The following is a 27,489-nucleotide window of genomic DNA, read 5'->3' as shown; positions in this document are numbered from 1 at the left end:
GACACGAAAAAACCAGAAAACATAGAAAATAACCCGAAAAAGTAGAAAATTCGAAACCCAAAGCGTTAATTTAAAAAAAACGTTATTTAAAAAAATTTCGTTTACGATCGGTTATACGCTTCTCGTGTGGCCCCAGCTTAAGAAGCAGACGGATCAGCAGACGGAGGGAGAGATCAGTTGCCAACTATCTCCCTTTTTGTGTATGGGGTAGATGATGCCAAGATTCCATTCACAAGGCATCGATTCGCTATCCCACACCCCAGCTATGATTTGATGAATCTCGTGCTCTACTCTCTCCCCTCCATGTTTTATGAGCTCGGTTACAATCCCGTTGGTACCTGGTGCTTTGTTGTTCTTCAGTCGACAAATGGCCCTTCGGGTCTCCTCTATGCTTGGTGGCAGGAGCAAGTTTGTATCCACCAGTGGAGCTTCTGGTTGCTCAGTAAATTGGTCGTTGAGTAATTCATCAAAATGCTGGGCCCATCGCGAGAGGACCTCTGGCTGGTTACTGATCAGATTTCCAACCTTGTCGCGCCAGCAGGTGACCTTAGGTATGAAGTTGTTTCGGTGACCTGCTACCGCTTTGTAAAATTGTCTTGTGGGTACGTAGCGCACTCTGTTTTCTTCAAGTTCACGTATTTTGTTATCTTCCCCCAATCGTTTCTTTTTCTTATGAACTTGCTTCTCTGTTCTCCTGAGCTTCTTGTATTCCCTTACGCTGTCCCGCGTCCTGCGCCTGTCTATCATTGTTCTGTAAGCAAAGTTTTCGCGTTCCGTCACAAGTCTGCACTCGTCATCGAACCAGCCAGATCTGGTCTTACCACGACGCGTGCCCAAGACTTCTTGGGCACAGTTCCTTAAGCATGTTTTTAGAGCGCTCCATCTCTCGCTCGTAGTTACTTTTTCGTTTAGTGGTTGCAGCGACTCCCTGATGGCCTGTTTGTACAACTCTTGCATCCGTTCTTGTTTGAGGGAGTCCGTATTGTATCGAGGCTGTGTGTTATTCCCGCTCGTTGTACTTCGGCGAGTTATTCTGCATCGGATCACTGCGCCAACCAGGTAGTGATCTGAGTCGATGTTGGCCCCTCGAAAGGTTCTGACGTTTAACAGACTCGATTGATGTCGCCGATCTATCAATACGTGATCTATTTGATTGGAAGTAGCTCCATCCGGGGACACCCACGTAGCTTTGTGGATGTCCTTAAAAAAAAATTTAACACTTCTTTATGTCTAGACTTCACTTGAAATTAGTAAGAATACGTTTCAATGTATAATAAGAAATCAAGATTTTGATTTTTCAGTATCCATCGATTGGATCTATCATCCGATGGTTTTGTTAGTCAATTGTCAAGGTAATAATTTTTATTAATTAGGTACCACTTTTTCAGTTAATTTGCAATTCTTTTTATTCCATTTGATTATTGTTTACACTAATTAAAGTTTTTGTTATGCTGAGGGAATAGTCAAAGTACAGTCACACGTCACACGAAGGAATGTGGGATTCCCATTAAAATGGACCTACCCACCAAAACACTTTAGCTACACTGTTATTAATTCTTCTTCTTCTTCTTCTTCTTCTTCGGAAACAATCGCTGAGCGGTCTTATCCTGCACCAGAGACAATGTTAATCTCTGGATACTTTCTGTTACAATTCGTTTTTTACGGGCGGGGTTCTTGGTCCCGCGCCAACCCCTGTCACGTCGGTATCGGGAATCGAAACCATTGAGGACAGTGTGACAACCGATCCAGGGATTCGAACCCAGCCCAGCTGCGTGACAGCGAAGAGCACTGCCAAGTGATCTATCAGACGGGGGCTGCGTTATTAATTAAATGCTATTACTATTGCTATTGCTATGGTTATTACTGTTATTGAATTTTTTGAATCTCTCAGGCATATTTTTGTGTAAATTGGTAACTATGAGGTATACTATATTGCGATTGCAAACTAAAAAGTTAATTTGAATCGACTTGACTGACTCTAGAAATCAAATAAATTTCCGCCCCCCGCTGGGGACTTGTGGCGAAGACATGGGTACCAGTGTCCGCCGGTTTCGATGAGGTTTGTTTTGCGTAAAATTCTTTTTGAAGTAAATTTATGAAGCACTTACTTTCTTCAAATCCATCGCACAGAGCAACGACGCATCCACCCCAGCTATAATGCAAAAAGAAGTTACGTTTAAATCTGTTCCCATTATTTTAATGACAAACTCACCCAGCTCCAGTTAGTCGCGCGCCTATGCCTATCGATTCCGAAATATCTACAATTCGGTCCAGATTTTCATGAGAGCATTCATACAGGATTTTTAAGCTTTCGTGTGATTGTCTCATTAGTGTTTTCATGCGTTTGACAGCATCCGCTGGCATTGTTTTTGCTATTTCGATGAATTTCTCAACACGCAGAGCCTCTAAAAGTGACTCTTTGTTAATACTGATTCAAAGTCTTAATATTTAAGGCAATTGAAATGAATCCATTTTGATTAATGAAGTTAATGAATATTTAAGGTAACCACCTGAAAATTTACCTTGAAATACATGAAGGGATCGTTGTTTGAGCTTGAACATTTGTATATTGCGAGTGTTTGCAGTAAGCAAATTTTCGGAAAAATCATCATCCGAAATTTCCAGCATTTGCAGCATATCTGCTCTGTTGTAGGAAAGTTTAGTTAAACTGCGGTTCACCAACGCTTCCATTTCTTCCAAGGTATAACCAAGTGCTTTCTGCAGATCAGCAAATCGGCTTATGTCACGCCAATTAAGCTTCATTTGCTTTGCCAGTAATCTAGAATATCAATATTATAATTTAGTATCCATTTTGCAGTGCGAGATAATGAATGCACAAAACCTGCAGGCCAGTCGACACTCGACCACACGTTGGTTAAAGTCTGATGTTGCAGCTTTATTTGCCTCAGATAAGCTGTTGGCGATAACAAAAACAGCACTCGGTGGGAGTTGAATGGCGGTTGCACGAAGCGGATTCCAATCTATCAATTGAGCGCAACCTTCTTGCGCGAGATATGCTATTGCTTGGTCCATTCCGCCTCCTTGAGTTCCGATAAATTTTTCACATTCCGCGGAAAGAGTGGCGAGAATTTGCTTGTTGAGAGTGACCTGTAAATATCGAGTGATCTTGTGTTGGTTAATAGTTTGATGGAAAACTGTGATCGAGAATACTTTACATTATGCATAAACGCTGTAGCTAAAACGGAAGCGCTCACGATTGCACTAGAACTTGACAATCCGGAAGCAGGAGGAATATTACCGGATAACATAATAAGCATACCACGGCGCTCATCGTGGTTTATGTTTGAATCTTCTAAAATACCTTTAACCCCGCATAACACGTACTGATACCAGCTCGGACCACCAGAGCTAGGCACATCAATGCTACAAGATGAAGAATACGATGAGAATGTTTTTTGTTGAGAAGCATATTCATAAAGTTTTACCTGAAGGTATGTACATTGCATTTAAACGGTCTGAAAGAGTTGTCTACGTTTTTAATATGCAAAAGGTTATCGTTGGAAGGCGCCACCGCCAATAAAATGGTTTGTTCGATTGCCATTGGGAAAACTGGGTAACCACAATAATCCACATGTTCACCAATGATGTTTACTCTGTAAGTAAAACACATTGAAGAAAATAAAATTAAAAAAATACCCCAAAGAAAATAGAATAGAGTACCTTCCGCTGCATCGTACAACGAAGTTCGGGCCACTTGAAAAAAATTCTCTCTTGAAACATTCAAGCAAATTTTCAAATCTGTCACAAGCTGGCACTGTTTCTAAAACTGGCACGCAGAGGTCGCCCTTGTCTGACATCGTGGATATACTGTGGCGTCCCGTAAACAGAGTTGAGTTGAGTTGAAGGTTGAAGGTGGAATGTAATGAGAAATGGAAATGTAAACAATAATTGCACTTGAAAACTTGAAACACTGCAACACTAGCGTAAACGAAACGGGTGGTTTGCGTGAAAAGCCGGCCGGTTAATTAACGATTCCTGTGTTTGTGTTACAGTGAGTAAGTTTTGAATGTCGGAGAAATCGAAAGAAAGCCGGCGAGCAAACACGGACGCGTACAACACGAACGACGACGACGAACTAACTGACACGTATTATGCGATTGTTCGTATTGCCACATTTCATGGTCATATTGTTTGTTATCATGGTGCGTTATGGTTTGTTATCATTGCTTTAGCACAAGGGGGACAAGGGGGCCGCGCGTGTCTGTTACGTGCGTAGTGCATTATTGGAACATGAATGTAGTAATATGAGGTAGCTTTTTCTGCGGTCTTTAATACCGTTTTCCAATGAATACTCTCTTTTCCAATTGATAAATACACCGCTTTGTTACTTCCAATAATTTTCTTATGATACTATTCTTGAAGCGCGGAAAGAAACATACGCTCCAATTGGCAATGGTTATTTTACAACGAGGGGTGGGAAGGGGGGGGGGGGGGGTGTCAAACAACCGCGCTTGTAAAAATACAACGCTACAGTAAGCAACAGTACACTGTCAATCTCTATCATTGTTTCTGTTGCAGGCTAAGACCGCTCGGTCGTTGTAATTGCCAGATAGGAAGAAGAATCTCTTATCACGGGAGTGTGCCAAAGAAAATAAGATAAGAAGATATCTCATAACCAATAAATTATTAATCTTGACTTGAAAATAAATTATCACTTGCAACTACAGGGTGGTAAAAAACGCGTGCACATTTTGAACTACCCATTATTTCACGTTTAAAACGTCAAACTTGATTCTGGAAAATGTAGAAATTTAGTAAACACTACCACATTTACGAATGGGTAGCTTTACGCTTGAAGAAAGACGTTTTTGACCACCCTGTAAATACAGTTCCTGTTCATTTTCTGTTGTTGATATTACTTTTCTTTGCACTGTATCCATTTTCAAAACATGTACGGGTGATGTCATAATATTATACATATGGCTGTTCAAAAAGTTCTAAGACATTTGAATTTCCGTGGGCTACGTATATCCGAGTTTCGATTTTTTATGTGGCGCTAGGTTGCTACACATTTCAGTGACTTATAGTGAAAAGTTTGGCCATTTTGAGTAATCAGTCAACTTTTGGCAGCTGTTTTGCTTGAACGTGTTTTGGCTCATGGTCGATTTTGCTCTACTCCTACAAACTTATCAACAACGTATTGCTAAACATCATTTCCAACTACAGACATAATGAATCGTTGAGTGAGCGAGCAATTTTACCGGCTCAGAGTACAGATGTAAATGACCTAAACTACATAATTCAGAATAAAATCATTGGAACAATACATTCATTTCAATCTATTGACAATGTAACAAATGAAGATGAAGCCACCAACTTTCCAATTGAAGTTTCAAAATTCTTTACCACCGCACAATCTACGCCTAAATGTTGGCTTCGAAACATAAACCAACCAATCTGTGCAACAATACGCGTTTGGTGGTAAGAAAATTGATGAACAATGTGATTTACGCAACGATACTTAGAGGAAAATTCGAAGGTGAGGAAGTTCATATTCCGAGGATCCCGATGATCCCAACCGATATGCCGTTTTAGGTTAAAAGAATTCAATTTCCGATCCGTCTTCCATTCGCTATGACCATTAACAAATCACAAGGGCAATCCTTGAAAGTTTGTTGTCTGAATTTGGAAAATCAATGTTTTTCTCATGGTCATTTGTACGTGGTGTGATCAATAATTTTCGCGACATTTGAATTTTCTCGAGCTACGTGTATCCGATTTTCTGAATCGACGATGAGCCAAAACACGCTCAAGCAAAATAGCTGTCAAATATTGAATGATTACTCAAAATGGCCGAAATTTTCTCCATAACTGCGGTGCCACACGATGCATAACTGTAACACGTAACACGTAACTTAGTGTCAAATCTGTTATGCGCCCTGTATAACGTCGTGTTATAGGGTCTGCTGAGCCACAACGCTTTTGACGCCTGGTCGCTGTACTGTCAAAATTGTTATATGAGGCTGTTATATCTGCTGTTATGCACCGTGTAACCGCAGTAAGACATGTGTAGCAACCTAACGCCGCGAAAATCGGATATACGTAGCCCGCGGAAATTCAAATGTCGCAAAAATTTTTGAACACACCTCGTATACTGGCCGTGGGGGATCATAATTAGACCAATGGATGGATTAATAAAAACAAAAATCCGTTCAATTGATTGACCAAGATTAAAATGTCCTCTGAAAACTATAGACTAAATCGTAAAACCATCAATGAGAATGTTGAAAACATAGAAACAGTCTAATAGACAGAGAAAAATCGAAAAATATTCAGCCGTTTCTGTTTTATAGCCAATTGAAAAAAAGAACGCTTGCTTGGACACCCTATATTTGGGCTTTGAAATTGGATGGAATTGTGATGGATTTGGTTTGCAAGACCAAGAGCGACCTGGACAGCCAAAAAAGTTTGATGATGAAGAATTGACCGCATTGCTCGATCAGGATGCGTCAAATATCCACCGTTTTGTTGCATAATGTGTTGCCATTTCAAAGGTAGCTTCTTAATGCCTCTCTCTTGGAAGTCTTGGTTCTTATGGTCGAAAAACTACAGCAATCTATTTTCACAGTCTTCTCTTGATCTCAATGTCTTATCACTCAAGAAGTTTTGCAATGCGCGAAAAAGCGGATAATCCCTTGGTGCAAGGTCCTTGGACTATACGATGGATTCATTAAAACTTCCCATGCGTTATCCTGATGGAACACAACACTTTTTCTGTTGGTCAATTCCGGCCGTTTCTGGTCGACCGCTACCTTCAAACGGTGCAGTTGTTGACAGTAGAGCTCGAAGTTTAGTGTTGTCCCTTACGGAAGCAACTCATAATTAATAATTCCTTTCAAGTCTCACCGAAGTTACAGTAGAAGCACTCTGGTCGTTAGTCCTGGGTTGGCCACCAGTTGAGCTGCTTCACCACTATTAGACCACGATCGTTTTCACATAATATTGTCGTGTGCATCTCATCCCCAGATTCTCATTCCCAGATTCTCATCCCCAGATTCTCATCCCCTGATTCTCATCCCCACTACCCATCCGTTAAAGAAATAGCCCGATTTCATTCCGTTTGACCAAAGCTTCTAAGATGGAAATTCAATTCATCACGTTTTTATATTAATTGGTGTGGCACCCAAACATCGAGCTTCTTTGTGAATTCAGTTTTGTGGAAATGGTTTACAACTATTTAATGGTTAATCTGCCACTTCATTCTTTTGTTTTTGTTTGTGGATTACTTGTAAACTGGTAAAACAGTAAATCGAGATTATTATTGTAACCCTTTAGACCAGCAGAAGAAGAAAATTCGTGAAGAAAGACCCGGTTTGCAGAAGATGAAACTTCTTTTGATAATTCACCGTGTCAAGCAATTTGACAATGGCAAAAATCCATGAATTAAAGTACGAATTGTTGTAGCATCCACTGTATGCACCAGATTTGGCCTCTAGTGACTTCCATCTGTTTTCAGACTCAAAAAAATTATGCGTGGGGTAAGGTTTTTTCATCCAATGAGGACGTCGTAAAAGCTGTGGAAGCGTATTTCGATGCTCTTCAAGTTTCTCACTTCAGGGATGAAATTTATTAATTGCAGTTTCGTTGGACAAGTGTTGATGTTCAGAATTGAATAATAAAGTGTATTTCAATCCGTAAAAACGTATTTTGCTTATCGAGGCCACGAACTGATTGAACAGCCTACGAAACCAATATTTATTTAAAAAACCCAAAAGTCGCGAATTTTTTTAAGAGACCACGTAGGTTCTGACAGTTTATGCAATAGCTTGTAACGTGGCTGTAGGATCTTGGAAGACGATGATGATTCGGTACTTCCGAAAACTGCAACTACCGGCTTTAGCAAAACCAAATGTTGAGGACCACCGAATTAATTGGAGGAGATAGCAGAGGTTGTAAACATGTAAAACAGATTGTTTATTAAAGTCAACATTTAGAAATGAAAAAGTGGTCCGCGCGGTGGCTGCCGCATTTGCTCACCTCAGGCCGAAAACGTGTTTTCACACCTCAGCAGTTGTCATGGCAAAAATCCTCGAATTACGACTTGAACTGCATAACTATGCATCTTACTTAAAAGATTTATCCCCAAGCGGGATCAGTTTGTTCCCTCATCTAAAAATGTTGTTCTGAGAACCCTCGTATGTGAAATAAAGCTAGAAAATGGTTGCTTCTCCCACGGTAAATTGTATGTGCCCTGTTCACGTGTTGGAAAACTGTGGGATTTGTTTGTGTTGTATGCACTTGGAGCAAAACTTAGCACATCATGTACCCAGAAGCACTTCAATAATGGCAATAAACGGAAATCAACGGTGTGATTTCTAATAAACTTTGAGGAAATCAGCCTGAACCAAAAGAACTGTACAAAAAAAAAATAACTGTGTATACATACTTTTTTCCAAAATCCAACTGTGGGCGAAACGATGTTCGTATGAATGTATGTATGAAAAAGAACTTTAATTCTACTTTAAATCTTACACGCAGCACAACATTGACGCTACAAAATTTGACTAAAACAGGTCAAACACATGACGCCTCCTAGTGGTTAAGTCAAAGTTTAGATCGAGTTCGCTTCATGATTGTCTGTACTTTTTAATTTGTAAAAATTAAGTTATTGTATAAATCCGTCATCCGTCTATAAAGGTGGAAAAGATTGATACTCTATATTTACCCTGTTTTTGTAGCATCATTTTGCTTCAAATAAACTGTATGCTTTGCTACTTCACTGTCTATTTATTTACTAGGTATGAGTTGCTTGGTTTCATTTATTGTTTTTGTTCATTTATGGTATGTATTTTGTTTTATTTATGGTTTTCGATCAAGTTGTTAGATTAATTATCTACTTTCTTATTGCGGACTTTATTACTTATTAACTAACCAAACATTTAGTTGGTAACACATGTGTGCATAAGAAGCAATGGTTGAGTTACCGGAAAACCTTACAATATTTTATAAATCAATAATCACATAATGATAGCAAAGTACAATGCGAGAGATGCTGAGGAATCTTGGTTTCTGTAGACGTCGCTTCAACCTGGAATTAAGCATAAGAAATTCAGCAACGTCGTAGTTCTAGAAACGCTTGACACACGTGGCTCTGCTTATTTCAAATATGTCGCTCCGACATTGTTGTGATCCATGGTAAAGAAAAAAAGTTTGGTATCACGTAATAGACGGTATTGTCTTTAGCTGCCAATACCAGTTTTTATTGATTCAATTTCGCATAACTGAACTGCCAATATAAAAATACTTTCATCATTGGAGAATACCTTGTGCTGAGCTGATTTCTGAGTAGTTTTTGTTTTCTCATTCACCGTATTTTACGAACTGCTGAAGGTTTTCCTACAGTTTTCTGTCAAATTTTAACAGAGAACAATAATACAGAATTTTATCGTATGTGATGTATAATGAAAACCACAATACGTTTAGCATACGGTGGACTAAATACACGTGGACTTACTTCATTGTTGTGGTATTTGTGTTGTTTTAAGTCTTACAAATCCATTGTAAGTTAATCTTTAACTTATAGAACCTTTTAAGGATAGACATTGAAACTTTTCTGCTGCTGGTTGAGTAATTCTGTACATGCGGATTTTGAATGAGATTTCGCCAGATAAGTCGAGACCAACACAAAAATGACCAAAGTCAAATGCACATCTTGCAAATTTTCTTTATATCTTTATAAACTCTTCAAAAGTTGGGAGTATCCTTATTATTTGAAATGGGTTTTGATAAGAACTATTCAGATTATGGCTGAAAAAAAGGTGTGAAAAAATCGTAAACTATAATGCATTCTGTAAAAGTATAAGGAAAAGTTACTAAATCGGCTTATTAACTTACTCTGTAAACTATTTTACTAAATTAACTAATTACTAATTTTACTAAAAAGTAATTCGTTTGAAAGGTTATTTGAATGAATAAAGTTAAAGTTAACTACCTGATGATAGAAAAAAGGCGACAACTTATTATAAAGTAGATATAAAACCCTTTAGCCGATCAAAAGATATCCTTCAGTGAATATGCCAGACATCCGTTTCCAGTTTGCTTTGCTGTCGGATGCATAGGTAACTATTCTTTGGTAATACACCAACACGTTGGTCTAACCGTGAAGGGTCAGGGGTGGCCATTAAACAACGTTATCGGTGTATGTTGATGTGGTGAAATGATCAACTGAGCTACCAACCGACAAGAGTAGCTTACACTGCCAAAAGGTAAAGTGAGTGAAATCAAACGAAACAATACACGCCACATCCATGCACGGTTTTCCAACGGGGTAGAAGGGAAACAAACTTGACTACCCACTTCCGGTTTATTAACATAGTATTTAACAACTTAAAACATAACGGCAGAACAAGAACAAACACATACACATGTTGTCAGTTTTTACGGTACTCAACGAATGTAGGCGGGGCTGCTTGATAATTGACGGTTGGCAATGTGAGAACACAAAATAAAATTGTTTTATTGATTGTTACACTGTTAAATCAATTAAAAGAAGTTTTGGGTTGTTTATCATGTGACGCGGGTGTTTGGCAAATAATGATTATATCGAATGTATAAGCGAACTTAATTAATCTACATGACTTTGTCATGCTGACGATATAATATTGTGCAATTTAAAAACAGACACCACCTTGTGTTTTCGAAGGCATAACTATGCCACCAAATTTGTTAACAAGCGATAAAAAATATAAACAACACAGTGAAAACCTCATTAGGAGGTGTGTTGCACATGCACTGTTATTTTCGTATTTTGATGTTTCATCGCAGCGAAGTCTGCTTATGTTTATTATTGCCTTTGAATGAATTTAGAAGGCTAGTCTTGCCATCGCTCAGCCTTCTGAAAGAAAAGGTGATGGAGGCTTTCTTCATCAAAAGTATACGCTCGTTTTCGTTACTAAATGTCGTGGATAGTCGTTACAACAGAAATACTAATCTGATTGTGTCAAACGAAGTTTATGGTTTGAATGTTGTTAGCAAACGGTCTTAAGACCGATTTGTTCGTTTCCGTTTCGAAAATATCCATGGCAAAGGTGCTCGTCGTTCTGATAAGAAAAAGATTATGAAATTTTACAACGGGTGTAGAAGGCATGCAAAGGCATTAAACATCAATCATATGACAGTCTGAAGTCATCTACAATGGCAGGATTTTCAAAGAAGCTCGATAGTTGGTTGATACATCAACTGACGCAAAGTAAATTGCTGACCTGACTAATAATAATGAAACGTTGCAATACAAAATCGATAAACTGTGGGCAATGAGAACTAAATATTCAAGCTATCAACACAAGCGATCAAATGTAGGTGATCAAATGCGATCAAATGGATTAATGATAAACAAGTTTATGTTGTGGGCTTTGGGATTGAAACTAAATTGTTCATCATTAGCTCTGAACAAAGACCGGAGAATTTAAATGATCCGATAGTTAACTTGATATTTTTTTTACTCATACAATAAATCAATGGCCCTGCATTAAGGTCTGCCATTGGCTTGTTTCATAATAAAAGTTAGAAAAACTTTTTGGGTGTTATGCATTTTGAACACATAACATTCTCACAGTTCTTCAAAGATTGGCTAGGAAACATGATTGAATGTTTATTTACATCGAAACGTTGCGCGCAGGACATCAAATTGACTCATTGTGGAGGAAAACTGTTAACCATAATATGCACAAAGAGAAGTTACATACACTTCGTAACGATTCGGTAGTCATTGCTGTCTCATGTTAGCTATCCGATCCGTACATTTAAGTGTAATAGAATACACAGTCTAGCCGCAAAGTGGGCTTCTTTAAATGCTTACCGTGGTTTGTAGAAAGTAGAACGCAAACGGTAGAATCTTGTGACGGATTTTTAAGTTTGTCCATCCTTCTCATCCAGTTAGTTGTCATCATTAAATTGAGTAATGAGAAGCATATGTTCTTTGATTACAAGCTAACACCTTTTAACACCAAAATGGTTTCGAAAAGTCGCGAACTGGACATCACTTTCGTTATTACTCACTATGCACAAACAATGATTTGAAATCATTATGCCAGGAGATCACTTGGAAACATTGACGGCGTTTTGTACAGTTGATAGACCGCTAATAGCTTAGTTACATAATGGTAAACATTTAAGTGCGATACTGAGAATTACACTTGATACCACACTTGTTAGTATTTTTTGACATGAGTTGCCTACTGTCAGCTATTGCTGTGGGTAGTATTTCATAATTACTATTTTTGCACTGTAACACATAACAAGAGGTGTGTTGACCATGTTTTTAATGCAATATTTTAGTAGACACTTCTATTATAAAAAAAAACGATTCACTTCACGATTTAACTAAATTCGTTTTCTTTGAAATTTTTGGTTAGTTGTGTTTCGTCCTAATTAAAATCCTTCTGATTCGTTTGTAATGAATCAATTACTCAAAACTTGAACGAGCCTCTCCCTGAAACGACTAGTAGCAAACTGCACAACGAACGTGGGTCGACTGTGTGAAAAGGGTACACCTTTATTTCACCGCAACTTGATTCCGATCACAGGGTCGAGTATTCGTAAATAGTCGGGCAGAAAACCTGAATAAATATAGCGATCTAGATAATGAAAGGAACTAACACCGAAAAATTAACAAAAGTTCAGAGCACCTTCGCAGCATGGCTACGGAAAAGGAAACAAAAAGCGGTCAACATCCCAGGCGAGAAGCTGCCAAACGATAATCAGACACTGTGCACATCACATCTACTGGTTTTTTTTATTCGACGCCAGAGGAACAGGGGATTTAGGAGTGTTTCGCAAAATTATAGGGTTTGTATGTTATAGCAAATTAACTAAGGTTTGTAATTGTTTCGTTACAGTTCAAAACCATCGTTGATTGCTTTGGAAAGGCTACTCGAGCATGAGACGAGAGCAGAAGAAGACATCAGTGGGTGACAATTAAAAAGTGAGAATTCACGCGAAAAAGCAAAGAAAATTGCAGGTATGACATTAGTTCCTCTTTTGTATTTTCTTGTATTTCAATGTGGCCAGTTTCTCATATCAAGCGAAACCTAACTGGTTGAAAAGACACACAACATAAGAAACAAGTGTTTGTAAAAATCATTCGCTGGCGTTCTTGTTATTATTCGTTGTTCTGAATAGTTTTTGCAATATTTATTCGTTCCTTTTGCTCTTTTCTTTGTAAAATTATTGTAATTGTAATGTAATAATTCTGAAGTAGTTCATTTGACGGATCAGCAGTTTTTAGCAGTGTGAAAACGAACGATCGTTTTAGATATTTGAATGATTCTGGAAGCAAATGTTGGCCCAAAGTAAAAAAAGACAAAATAATGCAAATGTATACCTATTTTTTTAACATGTAGCATATCTGCCTTTGCCGTCGTCATTTGATTTATGTTGGTTGGTTGGTTGCCAGAATCGTACACGGTTGCACCACGCGATCGTGTGTTTTTGTTGATCCGCTTAGATAGCAACCAAAACAGATCAGAGATCCTTGCTTGTTTTGACTGATGGATTAGCTACGTTCAATTAATGTTCTAGATTTATGTATTTACTTCAACGGCTTGCAAACTTGGCTGACTACGAAGTAGAAGTATATTTATTGATAAAAATTGCATGTGTGACGTGGAAAACACGGTTAGTGCTTGTAGTTTATTGATTTATATGATGCAATTATTGTGTGAAGCGGAAATGAAAAAGAAATACAGGAAAAGGTGCGATAGAATTGAAAAGGGACTTGAAGAGAAGGTTTGCTGCGCCGCAGGGGAACAGCTCAAGATGTTTTATGGTGGAATAGTCTCCAATAATATCGTAGTCCAAATTGGGGAACATTGAGAAAAGCTTTCATGTACCGTGTTCTTTCGAGTTGAGTACTAATGGTCATACGACTCACGTTATGTATTAAACTACAGTTTACTACATTATCGGGCATCAAAGTTTCCTATATTATGTTATCATAAGCACAAATGTTTGAATGAAGATATCCATTTTGGCTCTTGTGCCACAATTGAGGGAGCTGTCAACAGCCCACATTGTTTTCTTATTTATTAATATTAGAAAGGATCGAGCCGACCTTAGTTTCAATTCGACTAAAAAAAGTTTGACCTTCATAGAACTAAACACGCTGTGAAAACGAACAGATACCGATGATGTTGATCGCTTTGATCGGTCAAATAAGATGGGTTTTGGTGGAGGAAATCCTCCAAAGGCCACATAATGGCTATTGCTGGCTCAGAATGGCAAGATAGCTGACAACCTAAAGATATCAAAGCACAGTACATTTTTTGTTTTGTAAGAGCATTTAGCAAGTTGTTAAACTGCTTCATCGACTATCAAAAAACGGTAACGTGCTGTTGATTTATAGAGCTGTTTAAATCGTTTATGCACGATTAAAAGCATTTTTTGTATTGGTAATTTTAGACAGTTGGCTCAGAAAGAAACGTAATGACGAAACTAAAGCGGGTTTCGAATCCTAAGTAATATCCTTCTGCACTGACGGTACAAACATTCACTGAAACCGATAAAAACGTTCACTCCGGATCGGGAAAGTATCTTAACAGATAAAAATCGTTTACGCCTATCATTGTTGCTTTCACGACTCGAAAAGATTCTATCAACACCGGGAACCTTTAATGCTACTTGTACAGTCTTATGCATCACTTGATGACCTTGAAGAATTAGGTCAAATTAATTTTTTTTTTCGTTTTTCACGGTCTAGCCTTATTGATCCACCTACAGTCGAGCACCGCTATCGAACACTAATCGTTACATAACGTACCGTGACCACACTTGTTGGTAGCTGTTTTAGTTTAGTAGTACAACGAGACAAGACATTTTTACGTTATACGTTAGATTGATTTTGACGAATTGAATCCATTCGGCAGCATTGGTAAATTAGGCACTCATTGTTCCGTTGCTCGTCGAGTAATCGATGTTGCATCGAAGTTTTTGCACACAGCACTTCTGCTACCCACGTATTACTTCGCTTGATTAGCCTCTGGGATGTCAGTCAACTGTCGTATTTACCCCACCGCATTTCTGATTGCAATATTTTGAGTGCACGTAATATCGTACATGAAGTATTGTACATATATGATTTGCGCATGGAAGGCATGGAGTGTCAACATGATTCGTTGCGAATACTTAACAGTCTGCATTTCTGACATTTCTATTTTCAGAGTTATGTTATACTGGATGAAAGAAATTAAGAATCCGTGTCAATATTGATCGAAGGTTCCGTTCAGAGATTTCATTAACAGATGTGAAAAAATGTAATTGTTAATATTAGATGTAAGAACTAGTAATAAAACATTTTTTTCTCTTGTGATGTGTGACTTTAAGTGACAGTTGGTTTCGATTGGTTAAGGGTGGATTGGTGGAACTAGTTGTTAAAGAAGTGCCCCATGAGGGCACAAACTATTCTTATTTTTGTATTGTCGTTTCTTGGTTGTGAAGCACCACCAGTGTGAATGTTTTAAACAGCTCTGGGGCTTCTGCGTGTTCAGAATGCGAATATCAAATACTGTAGCGTAAAGATATAGATAATAGGCTGCTTAAAACGATTTTATTCAACAAATAATAACTTTCACTTTCGCTAAATCAAGTTCACCAAAAAAAAGAGCGCTTGTCACAAGCTGATTTGTTAAGAGAACTCCTTCCTCAAAAGTTGCTGCTTGAGTGAATTACTTCGCTCCTTTTACGGGGGCACTTAGTTTAGTTACTTTGTAGGACGGAAACCGGAAAGCGTTCAACTCCCTACCGCCTTTCCGTAGTTCACCGTTACCCTAATCGTCGGGGTTTTTGCGCAATGCCGTGTCAGCAGGGTCGTGTATATGATTTATCGGGCGATAATGGTTTGTTACTGTAAATTTTGACCACACGTGTAATTTCTAACGGATTGCCGCTGTCTAGTAAGTAAGGGGGTGGTAAGAGCAAAGGACATAAATCGTCTGTCTTCTGATTGCGGCACATGACTCAATGAGCAACAGGAAACGGGAAGGAAGTGTTGCACCATTTGCGGTTCTATGCGTAGTTTTATATTTACAAACGCCACCATCGAAGTTGTTTGATACTTTTGGCCAATTGAAATACTGTCTTACTCTATTATCACTTAAGGTGCTTTACAAAAATCTGGTATAGGTAAACTTGTTGCAAATAATTGTCTGTGAAAGAGTGTTGGTATTCGTATAACACGGAATATAACAAATGCTAAGAGTTGCAATAAACATTTTAACAATACTGGTCGATCCGAAAAAAGATTCCGTCCATGTAGCGTTGTAGTTGTCGGTTGTAAAATTTATCCCAGCACACTCTTTTTATCCTTCGTCAAGCGAGACGAACCGGAAGTTTCGTTATGAAGTGTCGCCGTGCTACAATGGTTTATGCCATCGCCGGAGGAAATGGAAGATGGATTCAATGGGCGCAGAAGCACGGGGCACACAGGAAGTAGCACAGGAGAAAGGAGTTCCTTTATGTAAGCAGTGTGTGACGCCTTTTTGAAAAGAGGGATTTTTAATGAATGATATTTGGATTAATTTATATAAATAAAATTAAAATTAGCTCAATTTCCTCGTTTGGCACCCTTTCCTCGTATCGTTTCCGTGTGTATTGAAATCAGGCAACTTTAGCAGCAGCAGCAGCAGCAGCAGCAGACGGTGGCAGAGCGCAGACGGTGGAGGAAGATTTTTCCTGTTCGTTTTTTTGTTGTAACTGAGTCTGGGAGCAAATTTGTTACGGTACGTGCTTGTATTTCCCATTTATCATTTGCGCGGCGCAGATAAATCGACGCCTTGGTGATGCCGTTGGAGGTTCCGTAGTGGGCCGACGTTCGTTGATGGTGGCGTGATTTTATTACAAGTTATGACTTGGGCTGAACCGAGGTCGGGCAGAAAAACCGCGACCCTTCGGAGGGTTGTTTTCGTTGCCGGAAGGCGGATGGCGCTTGTGAAATGGCACTTGTAATTATGCTCTACTTTTTGCTTCCACCGGTGTGGCCGGCTCGCTGACGTACAATGCGCGAGGTCTGTTTGGCTCTCGGTCATCCAAATTGCCTTGCAACGCAGAGCGCGGGAGAGCGAAAGAGACTGAAGAAGATTTGGTTACAAGTCGCAACATTCGCGCTTGTGACGAAGGCTTAACTCGCCTTTGATATTGTCGCCTTCGCTGGCCAGAAAGGTGCTCCGGGCGGTGTCACTAATGGGTGTAGCTGTTGAACCCACGTGACGATGAAGCAAACCCCGATAAAGAGCAACGAAAAAGAGAGGATTTTCAATTAAAATATTTTCTAAATTGGATTGATGGTGATTCAGAGATAAACACATTTTACACTTCATTAATGCCGTTTGTATCATTATTTCGTTTTCTTCGGCTGTTCTTTTTTTTGCACACGTACGCGTTGTGCCACCCTCGCTTCATTTCTGAGGTGTTGGCATCGGGTTTAGGTGCCCAATGCGGCAGACGGTTTGCGATGCATTTTTGCCTGATTATTAGTGCCAGATGTGGTGTAGCTTTTTTCTAATGTTTCGTAAATTTTATGTGGACTATTTGTAGGAATTGCTTAGAAAACAATAGACACAATGGGGAAGTGCTGCATCATAATAATATAACTTTATATCTACATTACTATTCAGTTATTTCTCGACTCCAATTACAAACGTTCACATAATCAGCACCTTCTTGCTTAGATAAGTCAATATCAGATACCAGCTTGAATTTGCAGTACTAGTCCAAGTGTCTGAAATGCTGTGGGATTTATTCTAATCAAACGATATATATTTACAGTTGCTTGTCGCAATCGTATTTTGCAAATGCTGGTGCGGTGTGGCATAACGTAATGGAACATCATAGGATATAAACAGCAGGTTGTGCCTGTTTCTTCCTTGTATGTGACAGCATGCCGACAAGCATAAACTCGATAACATTTTTGTCGTCTGCTGAGACATTCTATTTCTTCCCTTGCAGCTGTAGCATGTGCGTTTTGGAAACAAAATGCTACCGCCTGAAAGAAGCCAAGGGAAGAAAGTGCGTTCAAAAGTGTAGTTCAAGGAACCGCGCCGGAAAGGCAAATGTAATCGGCGCCAGGGAAAGGGTTGTACCAGCTGAAACGATACTTTTGCGAAATTTTCAATTTTACTCCCTCCGCGTAGCGAAACAGATTCATCGACATTTCTTGAGGCAAGTCGGGCGATGCCCAGGGATGGGACTGACTGCGTGCCCGGAAAGGCGCCCGGTGTTTGTATCGTTTTCTTGTTTAACGCTGGAAACAAGTGTCTTTTATAACTGTGAATTTCCTGCGACATTTCACCGCCTCGTGCCGCTTGGCACGACTGTCCGCTCGGTTTTGTTCCCTGCGACATCGATCTCAAATAAACGCGAGGCGTGCGCGGAAATAAAGGGTTAAAAGTATAGCGGAATCGAATTAAATTTTATAAATATTACCCCACGCCCCGTAGGCCGTTGGCCCAGCATGTAAGTGAACCAGTTCAGCATGGCAGCTAGAGGCTGGGGTTCTTTCTTGAAAACGGCACCACCTTGTTGTCGCGCGTAAAAGCTAAACGCCGCGAGAGAACTGTGAAGAGTAGTGCAGCCTTCAAGTTAACGCCGGCTAGTCGCGAAAGAGGGTTTGGTGGGTTTCATGTTTTGTACCGTTCCACCGTCCACCGTTCCGTTTGCAGCCTTTCGATTCGCTAATTTGTTATGTGGGGTGTCAGTTGGTATTATTGTGATTTTAATTTAAATTTAACCATATGCTGCTGCTACTCAAATGGTGCTTAACACTTTGGCAGCGTGCGTCTCACGCAAGTAAACCAAACTATTACCGCCACTCGTTGGGAGAACTCGAATATGAACGTTTGGCTTGTATTTGGAAAATGAAACAAAACTTGTGTAAAAATACTTCACTCTATGGCACTTTGATTTATAAAAACAACAGGATGCAAAAACAGGTATACAACATATAGTTTGGAGTGAACAGCGCTCGATTGAATAGATAAAAAGGTATACTTATATTAATATGACTCAATAGCTTGAAGGAGTAACAAACTACTACACTGAATGTTTGTTGTTAAACCATCTAATAGTAGTACTAAGTGGTTGTAGTATTTTAAGAGCCATCAATCAATCGGCTTGTTCCGCGTGACACAACGTTATTTAGGAGGACTGTTCCTTTATACCTATCAGACACAAGTGTATAGGAAACTTTGTCGACGCTCCATGATTATTGCATAGAATGATATTAAGAAAAGGAAGTTTTTTCTATAGAGTATTTCCTGCAATAAGTAGAGTATTAAGTTGATTCCAAGTCGAGGGGTGGTGTCTAAAATGTCACTACGACGGAGAACCGAAATGTCCCAAAATGTCCAATTTCGCGGCGCATAAGCCACTACACGTGTTTGAGCCCATGTGCGTGCATGTGTACACATTAGCTACGGGAACGCAAGAGAACTGTCCACAGTAAACTACGCACAGTGTTTCGATAAAAACCAGATCATGACACTAATGAATACGTTCCAACATAAGTCGCAAAATCAAACCAATCATCAAATCGTAGGTCGCCGAAACTCGCTTTCAGAAGGGACTCTCAATGTCTAAGTTAATCTCTGCGCACGCTACCGTCCTAACGTACGGATTATGACGATACAAATTTTCTTCCAGAAAGACATCCAGACAGGAACGGCCCAATCTGTTTTCTGCTGCTTCTGACCCCTCTGTCGAACAGACGATCTTTTTCGGCATCACTTCATGTCATCGCAGCGTTCATAATTCCGTCGAAAGGATGACATGAAGTTATGTGAAATTGGGTCGAAATTAAAAGCGAAAAAGTGCGGCCAACCTAAAGTATGTTTATAAATACGTCAATTCGTCGTACAGTCACGTGGCGTTGACACTCTAGCCACACGAGGGTGCGTCTGAAGTTTGATGCTGCTACTAGACGAACAGAACAGCAAGGAGATGGCGTGATGGATCATTTCGGTCCTTTACGGGGACTCTGCAGTTTCGCTAGCATCTAACGCCAAGTTAGAGTTAGAGGCCACACCAGTATTCAGTATTGCAAAATAACCACTTTCGTGAAAATTATAAGCCAATAACACAAGTACATGTAAAGTAAATGATTTAGTAGCCCAAAGGCTCTTTGCTACAAATATGATTTGATATGACTTTTTCAAACTGAATACCTTTTACAAAACCTGCAAAAATACTGTGTCGTTATGCGACTTTACTTTTGCGAGCTCAAAATTACACTAAAACTTTTACTCAAATCTTTCTTATTTATACGAAATCTCGAATCATAGTTTTACAATAAATCTGGTTTCGTTTAAACATACTTCAACACCAGGTTGCGTTTATTTTATTTATTCGCGACGCTTACAAAGTCTACAAAATTTTGGTAACTTAGTATTATTATATGTTCATTGGCATTTCAGTATGTTTTGTTTTGCATTAAAAAATATTAAATCATAAATTCAATATCTAGCGTTCTTAATTGTTCTACCAATTGATCTAATTATTCTGCATGAGTCAAAATATATATCGCACGCCGAGCCGCACGTTAGCCGAGCAATTTTCTCCGTTTTTAGCGGGTTGTCTGTAGGTTACGCTAATTTTGCGCGACCTTTCGCGGTTTTGGTCGCAGGTTTTATGCGTCGATTTATCGTTCATTGATTGCATCGAAAAGTTGGGTCCACGCCATACGCTATTTAGGTATGATGTCGCGGCCAACCTATAGGCGTATTCTATTGTGGGATTGGCCGGAAGAGACACGAAATTGAATAGCGAAGTTTAATTATCTTCCACTCCGGCGTACACCCTGTTTAATACGACCGTGGGCTTCGTTTTCACTAGATGACATAAATAATGTTAACAGCCCTAAGCGTTTATGAAAATATGTTTTTCTCACTTTGTTACGCAATGACTTATGATAAAGTTGTTTGACGGTGTGCCATATTGACCCATGTGCTGGTGCTCGTACTTGCATCCAGTATTAATTAATCCAATCCAATAATTGGGTTCACTGTGAAACTTCTGTGTGGCTCAGTTATAAACGGAACTGAACATACTTTAAATTAGTTTGAAAACTACGTTAAACATTTATTTATTTGCAGATTTTTGGAATGCATTTTCTAGACGGGCAAACCGTTATGCAAAAAAAAAATGAGTTGGGTGCTTTTGAATGAATGAACAATTTCCCCAAATGAGAAAAATGAGAGTGTCCAAGCAAGCGTTCTTTTTTTCAATTGGCTATAAAACAGAAACGGCTGAATATTTTTCGATTTTTCTCTGTCTATTAGACTGTTTTTATGTTTTCAACATTCTCATTGATGGTTTTACGATTTAGTCTATAGTTTTCAGAGGACATTTTAATCTTGGTCAATCAATTGAACGGATTTTTGTTTTTATTAATCCATCGATTGGTCTAATTATGATCCCCCACGGCCAGTATACGAGGTGTGTTCAAAAATTTTTGCGACATTTGAATTTCCGTGGGCTACGTATATCCGATTTTCGCGGCGTTAGATTGCTACACATGTCAATGACTTACTGCGGTGCCACACGGTGCATAACAGCAGATATAACAGCCTCATATAACAATTTTGACAGTACAGCGACCAGGCGTCAAAAGCGTTGTGGCTCAGCAGACCCTATAACACGACGTTATACAGGGCGCATTACAGATTTGATACTAAGTTACGTGTTACGTGTTACAGTTATGCACCGTGTGGCCGCACCGTGAAAATAATTTCACCTTGGTAACCGACCGCTAGGTGTCGCTACTGTGATGATATCGATTAAGCCCCGCCTACAAAATAATACCAAAATACGCGGATCGCCACTCCCAGATGAGAAGAAATTTCGCTCCAGTTGAGAAAAACCAGAATGAGTGAGAATATGAGAATGAGAATGAGAATAAAAAAGTGAGCAAACCGCTGAGCAGTCTCGGGAATCGAACCCAGGCCAGCTGCGCTGACAGCGAAGAGCGTTACCGACTGCTCTATCAGCGGAGGTCAAATTTATTTACATTTATTTATATGTATATTTTTATTAGATGGATTTTCTAGTGTCAGGTTCATTAAAAAAAAGTTTCACGTTTTGCTCTGTGGCAAAGGATTTTGGCATCTAATTTGTTAAGTTTGGGAGAAGTTGAAATTTTGAAAGTTATGGAAAAAATAGAAGTTTTCTTTTCAAGTTCACATCACTTGGTGTGGTTAGATTTTTGTTCTTGCATTCTGTGCTCAGAAACTGATACGCAGACGCGATGTTTTAATAGTGAAATGTCTCCGCAACACGTCGTTTCGCACACGGGCCGGAGAAAAGGTCTTCAGGAAAATGGACAAAACAATATAAGAAAATAAATAACAGACTCATCGACCAAAACAAAAACTGCAAACTGTACATTACTTGATTGCTATTGATCAGGTGTGCTTCGTTGCACTTTTTAGTAAAAATTGCATAGAACATTGTTTAGGCTGTATTATCTCTAAGCTGAGGTTCTTGTAGATATGATAAGAATACATTTTATATAGTTATTTTTATGTTATTAGAAGTTATAGTGAATTATTTTTTGTTGCTAAACATCAAAGGCAACACCAAAAGGCAGATACCGTTACTAATTTTCTTTTCAATTCAACAGTTGGGGTTTCTAACTGAAATTCAAGTACTAAGTATTTAATTTTTATTAAGAACTAGCAGTTCCCGGCGCGCGTCGCTGCGCCCCATTTCATCCTTATTTCTCGATTGGGAGGCGTTTCAGAGGACTTCCTGGTGACGTATGCGATCAGCTTCCCTTTTCGCTTCCCGTTACTCCTACTTTTCAAACGATCGGGCTTCCCGGTGACGTATTCGTTCAATTTCCCTTCTCGCCTCCCGTTTCTCCTCCGTTTCCCGGTGACGTATCCGATCGGCTTCCCGTTTGTACGTGTACGTACGTACGTTTGTATGGGAGCCCCCCCTCCCTGGAGGTGTGGGAGGGTCAAACTTTCCTATTCACAATCCGGGGTCACAAAACTACGCTGTGCAAAATTTTAAGCGGATTGGTTCAGTAGTTTTGGAGAAAATGCGGTACAGACAGACAAACAACCATTTTTATATATATACACAGCTGGTCAATGAAATAGGTAATTGTGTAAAGCTGGTACAATTTGAACTGTACTCAAGCCATTACTAAACCAATGATCACCAAACTGCTACTGTACTTAGATATACTAGTTTATGTCATTTTTTTGCTATGTTGGTGATACTTATGTCAAAAGTGACAGGTGTGTTACCACTTATTTTGACAGCGGTCTGATTTGGCCTGGTCAATAAAATAGGTAATTCTGCGTATAGGGCAAATTTTAATGAATTTACACGGTTTACTCTTTTTATATTATCAAAAGTCAATATTTTATTTCAAAATTAGTCAGTACCGCGTATATCCACCATTGTTTTGGAGCACTTCATGCATTCTTCTTGGCAGTGAATCAACCAAACCCTGACAAGTTTTTACTGGAATGGAATATCAGTCCTGCCGCAATTTTTGTCACAATTCATCTTTGTTTGAAAACTATTGTCCAGCTAACTTTTGCTTCAAGGTATTCCACAAGTTTTCAAAATGGTTTAAGTCAGGAGACTGACTTGGCCAAGGCGAAACTGACACATTATTGCCATCAAACCACGATTTCATAAGCTATGACGTATGCTTGCGATCGTTTTCTGGTTGAAATATCCATCTCAGTGGCATGATTTCTTCTACGTAAGGCAGCATAAACGTCTTCCATAATTGTTTTATACTCGAGAGCATGCATGGTGCTATTTACTCTGAAATAGGGACCTATACCAGATCATGAAAAATATCCAAAATCATGATACTTCACCCTACATGTTTAAAAATTTTTTTTGCAAACCTGGGATGGAATTATTTGCTAGCAGGTCGTCAAACATTACACTGAGAGTCCGAACGAAACAAATTTATTTTGGTTTCGTCGTTCCATAAAATATTATGCCAATTTTTCGTAACCCTCGGTACCTTGCCATGAACCATATTGAGCAGCAAACTGTTACCTCATCTGTAATTTTTTTTTAATCAATAGTGGCACTTTTCTTGCAATTAGCCCTGGTAGATTAGCTTCTTGTAACCGCCTATGGACAGGTTTTGGGCTAATATTGTTATTTATTACTGAGCAAATCGCTCTGGATGCACCAAACGGATACGCTTTGGCCAAAAATGTTATGCGATGATGTCTCGTTGGCTTGATTTTTCTTGGTCTATCTCGCGTTTCTTTTGTTTTTATCCACAACAAAGCATTTCTCACAAAATTTAGTGATTTTCCTAGTACTTTGGCGATGCTTTCGTACGTTGCGCCTTCCTTACGCATATTTTTCACAATCTTTCTTTGCCCAGGGTTGCAATGAGTGCATCTGCCCATTCTGGATGTCCTACCTGCAAAAAACTATGTTTTTTAGATTCACAATTGAACATTGATTGCAGCAAGATCAAATAAACCAATTCCTTTCAAGAAGTCTGGTGAAATCGCAGCGTATACAACGAATTACCTATTTTATTGACCAGGCCAAATCAGACCGCTGTCAAAATAAGTGGTAACACACCTGTCACTTTTGACATAAGTATCACCAACATAGCAAAAAAATGACATAAACTAGTATATCTAAGTACAGTATTAGTTTGGTGATCATTGGTTTAGTAATGGCTTGAGTACAGTTCAAATTGTATCAGCTTCACACAATTACCTATTTCATTGACCAGCTGTGTAGATGAGAGTATGAGAAAAAATAAACTGAAATAAAATGTTGTATTTTCATATTATTTTTGCTGTAATGTTACGCTTTGCTTCGTGCACCTGCACCTTGTTAAAATACCGAAGGTCATCATGGTTTCATGCTTTGGTTTCATTACGCTTATTTCATTGGCATATCTAAATCCAAGTGGTAGCACAAATGGGATCGGTCGTTGTTCGCAAACACTTACCTAACGACATGTAATTTCGTTATTTGAATTATTATAATAGTAAACATTATTGTCAAATCCACTGCTTACTTCGATTGCGAACGTAACCTTTTCTGTGTAAAATAAATACAATCATAGAGATACATAAATAATAAATTTACACTAGCATAGAGTTTAATTTGTAGCTCGTTAATACACTAAAACGCATGATCTTGGGAATTGAAGTAGAACTCCCTTGTACGCCACACACCAACTTCAGTGTTGGTTCTAGTGAACCTTATACTAATAAGTTTTTTGGTTGAGTTCTTCATACACAATTTGCTTCAGTACCAAATAGAAACTCTGAGAAGGTGATAATCAGTTCTACTTTGCACTTTGCTCGACCTATTGGGGTACTTGCTAGAAAAAAGAACATAGATACGGTCTACACAGAGAGCTATATCTAACGCAGTGGTTAATTGCTAGTTCACCATCATATAAATTAGCTTAATGAAGCTAATGAATATTTTGAATCTTTTACAGAAAGAAATTAAGAATTCTAGCACATACAATTAAAGGCGGTGATTAGCATACGTTTTATACGGTTTTAGCACGTTGATTCATACGATTATTCACGCGAAAAATAGTTATGGTAAGCTACGCACAGTTTGGATTACACAGATTTAAAGAAACAGCTTTCTTACAAAATTATAATGCTATTAAGAATAGAATGGCAACTTTTGTAAATTGTTAATTTTGTTTGATTTGTTTTATTCTACGAAGAATAATTATCAAATTATTAAACCTGGTGGAATGATTAGCAAATTATTTTCATTGGCATGTCATTTCAATATTTTAGGTTGGGAAATTAAAATCTTCTCACAGAAATCTTGATCTTTATTAGCGAAAAACTTCAGTAATCGATTTTCACAATATTTTCTCTCAATCCCAATTTCTTATCACTCAGGAAGTGTTGCAGATCTGGAGTATATGGCGGATGCATTCAAACTTCCCAACCAAGCCCCCCGAGTTACTGGCGAGTCCGTGTGTCGCATCGCGCTGTCCTGATGGAACACAACACTTCTTCTGTTGATCAATTCTGGCCGTTTCTGGTTAATCGCTAGCTTCAAACGGTAGTTGGTAGTAGAGATCTAAATGTAATGTTTGCACATACGGAAGCAATTCATAACTAACGATTCTTTTCACCAAAGATACAGGAGAAACTTCCTGGTCATTCGTGCTGGTTTGGGCACCGTTTAATCGAGAAAAAGGTCGACTTCGTTCAGACATTATAGCTGTTTCAGTATCGGTATTATAAACACCATTCCCAATTTCAAACCTACTATTGACTAATTTACTACGTGTACAATAGAAAACGCAAAAAGCAAAGCAAATTAAAAAGATGAAAAGTCGAAACAATTCACGAATGCTTACTATACAAATAGACGAATGTTTGAAAATTGTTTCAAACTATAAATATAAGATAATCCTGTAGACATCTTTCAGCTGCGCCCAAACTTCATATCTATGTGTTTGCTTCTTTTGATGGGATCAGCTGCAGGTTACGAAGCACCAGAGAGTCACAACACCAATTGGTGTTGGGGCAAGTTATACGGAGAAAAAGGCCACACACGACAAGATTCGAAAAAAATTCTCACATATCTTGACTATGCATGGGCACATTGTGAAGAAACCGCAACGAAGGAAGCTCAAATCGCAAGGATGGAAACCTTCTCGCTGTACTCATCTCTTACCATCCGACTTGGTGCCTTTTTCGGTCAATGGCTGCCGCTTCGCCTAACCAGTAGCTCCGGAACCGAGCCGAAACGGAAAAGGGCCCGGAACTGGCTAAGGCCAAACAGCTAAGCGGTTAAGGCACCGCATAGGAACCCAAGCATGAGGGAGACGACAAATACAAGAAAAGAGTTGGCAAGGATCAGTGATGGCAATTACTTTTATTAACCTACTATTCAAATCATTTTTATAATAAACCTCTTAAAACCCCTAAACAAATCATTCTTTTCTTGTTTAAAAATGGTTAAAAATATTTTGTTTGTTTAGTACTATGAACTGGTTTCCATGTTTTATGTATTAAACTATTAATCGATGTTCAAGTAATATTTCAAGACTGAATTTAATGAAAATCACATTGAAGTTTGCACTAATGAAAAGTTAGACTTAGTTGTAATTTCCTTCATAGTAGGCATCGTAGTTGGGTCGTTACCAAAATATGTTGGTTATTTGCGTCGTGATGAAAAGAAACAAAAAAAATATTGAAAAACCTTTTAAAGTTCATATAAAGAACTAATGGTACAAGTATGGGCTACTGTAGCGACTTCTGTGCGGCTGTTTTCGTATGCTTAAACATTTGATCTTTAAAGCCTGAAGTAATTTGTCGGCTCATTCGGTTTTTCGATCACCGAAACGTTTGATTAGACCTTGGTGGGTGACGGCCTTTCAAGATGCAATCATGCAAATTAGGCGAGACAACAGAGTCCACCACAGTAATAAAAATAAATTCGACTAGTTCCTGCTAGAGCTTTGAATGATGCTCTCGCTCACCGCTCCATGGT

General features: G+C 38.8%; 1 protein-coding gene and 1 long non-coding RNA gene across 2 annotated transcripts; one reads left to right on the top strand and one right to left on the bottom strand.

Annotated features, from left to right (window-relative positions):
• Positions 1-1,446: 1,446 nt before the first annotated feature.
• Positions 1,447-4,085, bottom strand: LOC128278313 (N-acetylgalactosamine kinase). Its single transcript, XM_053017020.1, has 7 exons — positions 3,682-4,085; positions 3,447-3,614; positions 3,177-3,384; positions 2,843-3,108; positions 2,523-2,779; positions 2,213-2,405; positions 1,447-2,152 (listed from the first exon to the last, which is right to left on the bottom strand). Exons 1-7 carry the CDS (start codon positions 3,816-3,818, stop codon positions 1,954-1,956), a joined length of 1,428 nt encoding a protein of 475 aa, XP_052872980.1. The 5' UTR covers positions 3,819-4,085; the 3' UTR covers positions 1,447-1,953.
• LOC128278314 (uncharacterized) lies at positions 3,930-15,296 on the top strand. Its single transcript, XR_008269413.1, has 3 exons — positions 3,930-4,016; positions 12,858-12,979; positions 15,177-15,296. It is a non-coding gene; the product is annotated as an uncharacterized LOC128278314 (long non-coding RNA).
• The last annotated feature ends 12,193 nt before the right edge of the window (positions 15,297-27,489 follow it).

Source organism: Anopheles cruzii, chromosome 2 (genome assembly GCF_943734635.1).
Source record: "Anopheles cruzii chromosome 2, idAnoCruzAS_RS32_06, whole genome shotgun sequence".
In the NCBI taxonomy this organism is placed as follows: domain Eukaryota; kingdom Metazoa; phylum Arthropoda; class Insecta; order Diptera; family Culicidae; genus Anopheles; species Anopheles cruzii.
Note: the sequence above shows the minus strand (reverse complement) of the source record. Positions and strands in the feature narration are given on the sequence as shown.